At 41.4% G+C, this 10,889-nt stretch overlaps 1 protein-coding gene across 1 annotated transcript in view; it reads left to right on the top strand.

Annotated features, from left to right (window-relative positions):
• The window catches only part of LOC132589218 (mucin-5B-like), an 89,122-nt gene that overhangs the window by 53,496 nt on the left and 24,737 nt on the right, over positions 1-10,889 (top strand). Inside the window, exons 33-38 of the mRNA XM_060261904.1 lie at positions 299-379; positions 2,137-2,417; positions 5,324-5,492; positions 6,973-7,223; positions 8,243-8,426; positions 8,893-9,097. Of these exons, the coding sequence (XP_060117887.1) occupies positions 299-379; positions 2,137-2,417; positions 5,324-5,492; positions 6,973-7,223; positions 8,243-8,426; positions 8,893-9,097 (1,171 nt within the window). The remainder of the gene's footprint in view (positions 1-298; positions 380-2,136; positions 2,418-5,323; positions 5,493-6,972; positions 7,224-8,242; positions 8,427-8,892; positions 9,098-10,889) is intronic.

The following is a 10,889-nucleotide window of genomic DNA, read 5'->3' as shown; positions in this document are numbered from 1 at the left end:
GGGCTGGCCCTAATAAGTAATTGGATGGGAGACCACCAAGGAAGTCCATGACTGGTATGCAGGGCAGGCAATGTCAAACTATCTGTTTCTTGCGTTGAAAACCCTGTGAGGTTGCCATAACTCTGCTGTGACTTGATGGCTCTTAACATACATAAATATTTAGCCTATTCAGCACAACATCTAGTACTAGAACCTCAGTCGGCACATTTTCCATTTTCACTCCTGCTTTTATTTTGCATGTACTCTGTTACTTGATCTACAGCCTCAACAACAATAACTGCACCTACTAGTCCTACAGGTTATATATCTGTCACTTCAAACAGAATAACTCCATGTTTCTGCCATGTTTCTGGGAACACCAGTGCTGTATTTTCTCCAGGTGAGTTTCTCTCTGTGTGTTTGTTAAATGCCACATTTGTTTCACATATTTCTTTGTGTGCTTATATTCTGAGCAGGTTCATTTCAGTAGCTGAGTTTTAAGCATAGACTGCTCCACCCAAGGAAGTCTGTCAGAGTGACTAGATGTATGATTTGAACTGGCTGGTAGAGATTATCTTATTTTTTAATTATTATTATTATTACTTCTGGCAGTTTGGTACTCCCATTTTAATATTTGTTTTGGTCCCATACCTCAAAATGAAGACAAAAGGGGGGAAAACCCAATGAGTTAAATTAGGGTTTATTAAATATTAAACTAGATCCCCTTGTTGTATGGGCTCTCTAAAGCTCTCCATTTGGGTTTGGAAGCATTTGGACAATCTTCCCTGGTTCCACACTCAACATGGCCATGGGCCATGCCTTCTTTCCCTCACCCGCCCCAAACTTGTGCAGAGAGATGTTGCCCATCAACTCCATCCTTTGCACACCATGCAGGGTAAAAGTTCAAGCTCTGTTGAGCAGCACTGAGGGATTTTTCCCCACCAGCTCTCTGGTAACATGCAGCCATCAGTGGCTGGTTTGGATCCTTCCCCCATCATTGAAGGCCTTGGTGTTTGCCAAGCTAACTAAGCAACAAGCACCACACTTGAACAAATCCTGCCAAACTCAGTTAAGGCCTCACAACCCCTCAGAATCAGGCCAATATCCCAGCCCCATAACAACAAATGAGAAGCATGCAAAAACAATCCTTCATCTTGGCCAATCAGATATGACTGTCTTCAGTTAGTGGGTGAAGACATTTTTGTTTTGTTTGACATTACCTCAGTAACTTGTATTAGTGTGCCTCCTTGTTTATGTGTTTTATTTAATTGTTTTAAATGTTTTATATATATTTGTATTTTAAACATTTTATGCTCACTTTCTTATGGGCCCTGAGCTAGGAAGGAAAGCAGCATAGACATGTTTTTAATAATTAAGGGAGGGAAGGGTAGGGGGCTCCATAGCAAAAATGTACACTGAACAATCATGGGAAAGCTTTGTATACTTTTATGCTGTATGCTTTCATGATGTTTTATATTTTAATTATAAGTATGTTACACTTCTGTTGTAAGCCACCCTGAGCCAGCTTGCAGGGAAGGGCAGGATATAAATCTAAAAATTAAATTAAATACTCTTCTGTTTTCAGCAATCTCATTGGCTGCATTGCTTGAGGGAGTCTTTGCTTGTTCCATACCCCCAAAGTCTGGTGCCTCCAGTTCTCTGAAGGGAATAGGTGTAAAACTATTCCTGCTACTATTTGGGCAGATTTGATAATCTATGCTTTTATTATTTTACTGTGTGTTGATTTGAGTATTTTATAGATATCTGGTGTAAAAATGTTAGATATAATTCAGCCCATGGCCTCAACAGGGAAATCTGCATTTGTGGGAGAAAAACAGCATGGGACTTTCATGGTTGTCACTTAGTTATATACTGTACATCAAATGCTGTTAGGTTAACCATTATTTTCAGTAGAAGGCCCATATGCAGCCCCCATATAAATATACAGCTGTCCTTTTCATTGCTAAGCCATGCACGAGTAACTGGCTGAGGGACAGGTGAGGGGGGGGGAGCAAAAAGGAATCCCATACACTTTGCATGGTTGTGACCATAAATAAGTGAAGTATAAGGATGGTGTGAATATCCTTATGTTAATAGCTTTGTTTGGTTTACAGTTTTCATACATAACTAGTCATTTTGGTTTTTCCTTTTAAATAGGGGAAGTGATATATAACAAAACTGATAGTTCTGGCTGTAGATTTTATGCCATTTGTGATCAAAATTGTGAAGTCAAGAGATCCCAAGAACCATGTCCTTCAGCAACTCCTTCCCATTCCCCAACTCCATCCATTACAACTGGAGGGACATCATCAGCCCCCACACCCACATCTTTAATACCATCAACTGTAGAACGCACCACTTCATCTCCACCAACTGCACCGGTGATAATCCCAACAACATCTGTACAGGATTGCCCTAATGCCAATCCACCTAGAAAGGTAATTCAGTGTTGCTGTTGTTTTTTGTATGTCCATCATTGACACAGTTTATCCAAAGAAAGGTTAATAACTCGAAACGAAGCATTCTCTGGATGGATCTATTAAATTTGGAACACCACTGTCACAACTTCTCTCTTAATGTATGTAATGCTGACACCAGGAATTTAATTCCAAACACTTTATTTAATGTTCCCTCTGAAATGTGCTCAAGCGCTAAGGCTTCTTTGTTGGACTATGTGGCCCCAAGGATGAAACTCTTAGGTTATGCTAATATATGAATCCAGGTTTTAATAAAACAAAACAAGATTGTATGTGAAGTGTATTGGTTTCAGGATGTATAACTACTTATAATTTCAGTGGATAAAATAGTGGCAATTAATAACTACTTATTTGTCACACTCATTCACTTCACTACCACTCCCCACTCTCAATTGTTTCTTTATGGAATTTACTTTGACCAGTCTTTATTTTGTTTTTTGCTTTGTTTAATCTATCCCTCTTAAACTGTCAGCTTCTTTCTCTCACATTCTTATAATATTTTGACAGTATTAGGGTAGACCTTCTTTAGCCACTGTTATGTCCTCTTAGTATTATGAATCTCTAATGCCTTTCACAGCATTAAATGGGTTTCTAACCAGAAGGCTGGTTTCAGACTCTATACTGTTGACCATGGCTGACACTCAAAACTGCTGACACTCTTCTGAGAGTTCACTGATTTCTCTCTCGCCCCCGCACCACCCACACTCTCTCAGTCACCAACCAGTCACTCACTCATTCCCTTCTCTACTGCAACTTACCAACAATTGCTCACATATATAAGCTCAAATCATTACAACCACTATGAGTATTCTTCTTGCTTTAAAATGCTTTACTGATACAACGTTGTACCTATCTCTGTTTATATGCAGTAGCCTTTACATGCATTCTATAATGTTAATTTATTTCATGTGACATTATGAAAAGTGTAAAAAATGCTAAAACAGTATTCTGAAGTAATCAAATGAATGTAAATAAATAAATCTATGCATTTAATGATAATATGGTATCAGCTGCATGTTAATCCAGTTCTTGCTGCACTTCAAAAAGGTATTTACACATACATAGCTGCAGCAAAATGTGGATGAGGATGTGCATTTGAATGTGTATTTGATATACGCATTCAAATGTACATCCCACTTTCAAGCAGTACAATGAGGGAAGATGAGAACAGACTATCCACAATTGGATGTGAATTCAATGTATATAAATGGTTTATGATCAGCAGTGATCATAAATGTGGCATTCAAAACATTAGAATGCCACATTTGACTTTACAAGGTAAGCATGCAGAAACAGTCATAAGAAGAGCCTTGCTAAATCAGACCAGTGATCTATCTAGTCCAGCATCCTGTCTCACACAGTGGCCAACCAGTTACTCTGCAGGGCCAAAACCAGAGCATAGTGTATGAGGCCTTCCCCTGATGTTGTCTCCTAGCGCTTATATTAAAAGTTTACTGTCTCTGAATGTGGAGGTTCCCTTTAGTCATTTTCAAAGCCATCTGTGCTTGTGGCCAGTGCTGCATCTTCTAGTACAGGTGTGTCAAACATGCAGCCCGGGGGCCAAATGAGGCCCCCAGAGGGCTCCTATCAGGCCCCCAAGCAACTGTCTGTCATCTGCCTCCTTCTCCCTCTCTTTTGCTTCCTTGAGCATAACAGCTTGATTAGAAGGCTTGCTCAATTGCACAGGAGCTACAGAGAAAAACTCTGAGGAGGAAGGGGGGAGGGAGAGTTTGCTTTGCCAGGCTCTCTCAATCACACAGCAGAGTTACTGAGCCAAGCTTCTCTTCCTTCCATTGGTTGAGGCTTCTTCCTTTCCTGGTCCCCTGAATAAGGAAGAAAAGAACCAGAGCTTCCTTTGCCCAGTTCCCTGGGCCTCATGGGAGCAATACAAAGAAAGCACCTTTAAGACCAATGAGTGCTAATGTTTTAAACATGTTTTAAGTTTTTTTTAAAATATATATATTTGTCCTTGTCCGTGTTCTGTGTGGAGAGCCAGTTTGGTGTAGTGGTTAAGTGTGCGAACTCTTATCTGGAAGAACAGGGTTTGATTCCCCACTTCTCCACTTGCACCTGCTAGCATGGCCTTGGGTCAGCCATAGCTCTGGCAGAGGTTGTCCTTGAAAGGGCAGCTGCTGTGAGAGCCCTCTCCAGCTCCACCCACATCACAGGGTGTCTGTTGTGGGGGAGGAAGGTAAAGGAGATTGTGAGCTGCTCTGAGACTCTTTGGAGTGGAGGGCGGGATATAAATCCAATAACATCTCCTTCTTCTTCTTCTTCTTTATAAAGTTTATATCTTTGCTACCTAATCTTAAATAGGTACACATATGGTCCAGCCCGACATGGCAAGACTCAGCAAGGTCTTGTTTATATCAGACTCGGCCCTCTTAACAAATGAGTTTGATACCCCTGTAGAGTATATATTATGCAGTCTGTGTAGGAGACTGATGAAGTCTGGACTGCAAAGCAAACAATCATTTCTAAAGACCACAATATCATTGTGGTGTATGCACCATCTCACTACCACTTTAGGTAAACAGGTTTTCGGGTTTTTAAAGTGTTTCAAACGCATTGAAATCTGTGTGACCAGAGATGACCATGAAACGACGATATTTGTGTATAACAAGGGCAATGATGCAATTTCTTTATCCCTTTCAACACCAGTCCAATGTTCACATTGCGTTGGGAGCATGAGTAATTCCCATGAAACATTCCATTTCAAAAATCCCCCTACAGATCTTAATTTTTGCTGCTGACTCCTACATATGTAGAAATCCCAATTTCCAAATACTCCTTTTTAAAATAGCAAAAAAAGGCTTCATACTAAAAGCATAATAATTTAGAATGAATTTCCTGTGATTCTCTTCCAGACCAATGAAACGTGGATGTTGAACAATTGCAGCATGGCAACTTGTGAAGGGAACAACAGAATTGTTGTTGTGCTTCCTCAACCTGTAGACAAAATAGCGTGTGCAAATAGACTCCCACCAGTAAAAATAAATCATGATGATGGATGTTCCTATCACTATGAGTGCACCTGTAAGTAAAATAAAAATGCAATAAGAGAAATGTATATTTTAATATTAGGTTCTGATAATTTGCTTACAAGATTGCACAGGGTCACTAATGGATTGAATGCTTGTGGGATTTGAGCAAGTTCACAGAAGCAGTTGTTAACATCTTCCTCTTTCGACTGCAGCCCTTGTGCTTCATCAAAGGACAGTGCTGAGTTCAGGGAACTTGGATGTGAGGGCGATCTGGCTGCAACATCTGTGACCCCATTGATTGCCAGGGTTGATTCGGCTGATCTGTGGGGAGGGGGCACCTAGTGGCACCCCATAGGCCATGCGGCGCCCTAGGCAGTTGCCTAAATGGCCTACTCCCATGCGCCAGCCTTGAGTAAAAGCAAGCTTCCCTTCCCTGCACCCTTTACATGCATAATAATATAGTGTTAATCTGCCTTAGTGGTAACAAATGAGGAACAGGTTAGAATATTTATTTACATTATTTATATCCTGCCTTTCTTGCCATGGGGCACACAAAGTGTCTTACATCATTCTCATCTCCTCTGTTTTACCCCCACGACAACCCTGTGAAGTAGGTTAGGTTGAGAGTGTGTGACAGGTTCAAAGTCACCCAGTAAGCTTACATGGCAGAGTGGGGATTTGAACCTGGGTTTCCCAGATCCTGGTCTAACATTTTAACCATTTCACAAGCTTATGCAAATGGTATGGGGGTGTGTGGAGATAACCTGGGCCAGGATATTCCAGTTCCTTTCATTTTTGGCCCTGGAACTCTTATGATTATCCTAAAGTTGGTGGCAAATTCTGAGGTTCCTAGTTTTATTTTCTGACAAGCTGTGCTTGTCACAAATGGACAAACAGATGGCCATGCAGATTCATTTATTATTAGAGGTGTGTGATACAAGCCAGTGAAGTCATTTGTTTTGTTCTGATATATAGTTTAGATCAGGGTCATATGAGGGGGCCCTGATAGAATCTTTGTCCAGGGGCTATGGTGGCTCTCAGCAGCCCTGCCTCTGAGTATCATCAGCTGTATTTGACTATGCAGGGTAGCAGGTGCTAAATATTACTGTCACTAATTCTTTTCATTCATTGAAAGCATTGGATCCAACACTATATTTTCTCCTCAGTAAATAATGAGGCTTTCTTACAGATGTGGTCCTTGAATATTAATAAATAGAGCAACTTTATGACTTAACAATTTTACTGGATAATTTTCCATTGCCTTAAGTATGGTCGGAATAGCACTCCAGGGCTTGGATCCAAACCTGCTCTTTCACAAGTGGAAAGGGCTGCTTGCACAAAGAAGGGTGCAATTTCTACCAATCACCCTTCCTTCTGTGGATTGCCCCCAGAATTTTTTTCAGGAGACATCAAGGACTGCACCAGAATAGGGATGGTGGAAAAACCATGTTCTGCAAACATAACTGAGCCTACAGCTTGGTGGATACAAACACAAATGAATGATTTTTGATCTTTTGGTTTCTCTGTTACAGGTATTTGCAGTGGTTGGGACAATTCTCACTATGAGACTTTTGATGGTACTAATTACACTTTCTATGATAATTGCACCTATGTCCTGGTTCAAGAGGTCGTGAAGAAACATGGAAACTTCAGTGTGTTGGTGGATAATTACTTCTGTGATCCAGCTAATAATGAGTCATGTTCCAGATCCATCATTGTAAACTACAACCACATTGAAGTAATACTAAGCAGCCAAACTGACAATGGAATGAGAATGAATAAGGTAACACATAGCTGGGTCCTCCTGCAATACAAGAACATCAGCAAATGTTGTAGTTACACTATTAGATTATTGTACTACCCTTCTTCCAAGGAGGTCAGGGACATCTGTATGGTTGCTCTCTCCTAATGTATCTTCACAACAAATTGGGTGTTAGATTATATTGAAAGAGAATGCCCAGTTCAAGATTACCCAGTGAGCTTCAGATGAGTGTAAGGACTTGAACATGGTTCTATTCTGATACTCTCTTTACCACACTGAGACCAAATAAACCAATTAAAGGCTGTCTGTATATATCTATTTGGGGGATATATCTATTGGAAGAATGCTTGCTTTTTATCTCCTACTCGAATCCCTATGACTTGAATTCCAACCTCCTCAGTTTACTTTCCAGTTGCACTATTTATTCCTCTCATGGAAGGAGGGGGAAGGTAATTTTTGCCAGTTCCCGCCTCCCACTATGCCCCACTGACACCCCTTACAGTGTTCCTAGGGATCCATTGACCAATGGGGGCACAGTTTAAGTGGTTAGAGAAGAAAACAGTGGGAGGAGGAATGCAGAAAAGTTTCTGACCGATTCCCCACTCACCCTACGCCGCTCTGACATTCCTCTTTTTAGTGCAGCATCCTTCTGATTTCCCACTTTCTGCCCCAGGGCTTCCGCTTGCGTTGGTGTTTTTGCACGGTAAACAGAAACCGCTAAAAACCAGTTTTTTGTTGCCACGCAAAAATGCCAATGCAAGCTGAAGCCCTGGGGCAGGTAGTGGGAAATCGGAAGGACGCCGCGCTGAAAAGGAATGTCAGAGAGGCATAGGGTGAGTGCAAAATCGGCCACTGTTTATGCAGCATAGCTCTGCTCATGCTGCATAGATCCATGCTGTTGTACACAACATATTAATGTGCTGTTCCATTAAGTTATTTGAACCTGGAACACAGCCATTGTGTTAAGTTTTTGTAAAAAAAATTACATATCAACCCAGCTTAACCATGTGCTTTAAACTCACATATTGTTATTTTTAAAGATCATTTTCAACAAAGAGACAGTCCGTACAGGTTTCTCCAAGGATGGCATTATAGTTGCTGATACTGGAACAAGCATGAGTGTTGAAATCCTTGACATCCGTGCTTTCGTTAACTTCAACGGATTCAGTTACTCGATACAAGTCCCATTTGACCTGTTTGCATTCAATACAGAAGGCCAATGTGGTGAGTAAAGGGATTAAGCTTCCCAGTGCTTCACACCCTTTTTCTTCAAGGGCATTACTAGGGTACATCTTTACAGAACAAGATACACACCATTATAGAAACAAAAATGAGGATTAATCATGAGGGAGGGTCCAGGAAAAACTATGTAGTCGGCCACAGGAGCATTTGCTTTGCATGCACGAGGTCCTGGGTTTGACTTTTGGTATCTCTGATCAAAGGATCTCAGGGCTGGGGAGACTCTGGAGAGTTACTGCCAGCCATTGTAGGTGGTACTGAATGACACAGGCCAACAGTTGCTTATATTAAAGACTGAGAAATATATCTTGTAAATATATGCCATATTTATTCAAATAATATATAGTTTTTATTTTGGGAAATAACTACCATGATTTTGATGCCATTCCAAGGGAGCTTGTTTAACATGACATTCAGCAGAGCTATGATGTGACTTTTCTCCCCCAACCAGGTACTTGTTCAAATGACCAGACAGATGATTGCCGCCTGCCCAGTGGTCACAAAGTTTCCTCTTGCTCAGAAATGGCTCCCCACTGGAAGGTTAACAATAGCTGTGAAGAAACAGTTCCAACACCAAAACCTACTGGGGTAACACCTACTCCGTCAGAAATACCCTGCACTACTCCATCTCCCTTATGTGAGCTAATTGTTAGCAAGTAAGTTCAACTTATCTTTTGCAAGCATTTCATCTGTTGCCTTTTGCAAAGCAGCTTGATGGATTTCATACAAATCTGGGATTCATATGAAAGACAAAATAATACCCTATCATCACTAACAAAACACATTTAAACTATTATTCAATGTGATACTAAGTATATGTTGTTTCATGTTTAAGGTATAAGCTACAGCATCTCTCTCATTTTTTTCTCTTGTGAAATATCATAAACTGAATGTTAAGCATGGCTAGAGCCTTGACCTGGATAGCCCAGGCAAGCCCGATTTAATCAGATCTCAGAAGCTAAGTAGGGTCAACTGTTGTTAGTACTTTGGATGGGAGACTTCCATGAAATACCCAGTCGAGAGACAGTGGCAGACTCTTTTCAGCCACCTCTTTGAATATCCTCCAGGCCCCCAATAGGGGTCAGTCACCAGAAGTCAATATGACTTCCAGGTACAAACACACATACATGCATTCACACACACACACAAATATATATATAAAAGCGTGGCTAGAGATGTGAAAGCAACCCGCTTCCCAAGAAACAGAAAAAAAAGGAAAAGTCTTTTTCTCATTAGGTCTTTTAGGAAAGTGTACAAAATATAAAGGAATATTAAAAACCCTCTTACAAAAATATTCTCTTTTAGAATGATTGAAATGTTTTTTTAAAAAAATAGTCTTCATTCTCTCAAAATACTTTCTATGAGTTGTGTAATAGGACTATCTAAAATTAAATGATAAATAATGTATTCAATGTACACATAGGCTTGAATCATAGAATCATAGAGTTGGAAGGGACCTCCAGAGCCATTTAGTCCAACCCTCCACACAATGGAGGAAATTCACAAATCACCCCCCACAGACACACGCGCGCACACCCAGTGACACCTGCTCTATGCCCTGAAAATTGCAAAAAAAAACCCTCCAGGATCCCTGGCTGAACTGGCCTGGAGAAAAATTGCTGCCTAACCCCAAAGTGACAATCAGCATTTTCTAGACCATGTGAGAAAGGGTCATGAGAGCTAAACACTGATGCAGCCCTTCCTGCCCTCCTTCTAATGATCTGCCTAACTTCACAGAATCAGCATTGCTGTTAGAAGGCCATCTATCCCAGGGGTGTCAAATGTCCGTCCTGTGGGCCTGATCGAGCCCCAGATGACTTCTATGTGGCCCACCATGGACTGCTTCCTTCTCCTTCTCCCTCTTCCCTGGTTCTGTTGTTGCCATTTTTGTTTCTCTCTGTGGGATTGAGGCAGCTGGGAAAAGCAGCCTCTCCTCACTCTTCCCCAAGGGAGGAGGAGCCTCAGCCAATGGGGAGGAGCTTGGTTCTGTAGCTCTGCTGTGTGATTGAGATAGCCTGGCACAGCTAGAGGTCTCCCAATCAAAGCTCAAACAGTGCCAGGTTCTCTCAATCACACAACAGAGCTATGGAACCAACCTCCTCATTGGCTGAGACTCCTCCCTCCCCCTCCCTTGGGGAAGAGAGAGAGCTGCTTTTCTTAGCTGCCTTAAAGCACCTTTAAGATCAACAGTTTTATTCAAGGTAAATAAGAGCTTTTTGCTTCTCTCTCTCTCTCTCTCCCTCTCTCTCTCTGACCGATTTTACACTAGGGCTTGCTCCGAGTAGAGAGCTCTTTTGTCCCCAGCACTTCTCTCCATTTTCGCATAAGCTGCTGCAGAGCTGCAAGTTGGCATGCCACTTTTCCACAGCAAGCAGAAATCGTTTGTCAGAAGATCCCACTTGCAGATGGAAAAGCAGCGCACCAACTTGCAGCTCCGGGCAATTTGTG

This window comes from Heteronotia binoei, chromosome 21, assembly GCF_032191835.1.
Source record: "Heteronotia binoei isolate CCM8104 ecotype False Entrance Well chromosome 21, APGP_CSIRO_Hbin_v1, whole genome shotgun sequence".
NCBI classification, from domain to species: Eukaryota; Metazoa; Chordata; class Lepidosauria; order Squamata; family Gekkonidae; genus Heteronotia; species Heteronotia binoei.
The sequence above is the reverse complement of the archived record's forward strand: the minus strand, read 5'-3'. Positions and strand labels throughout refer to the sequence as shown.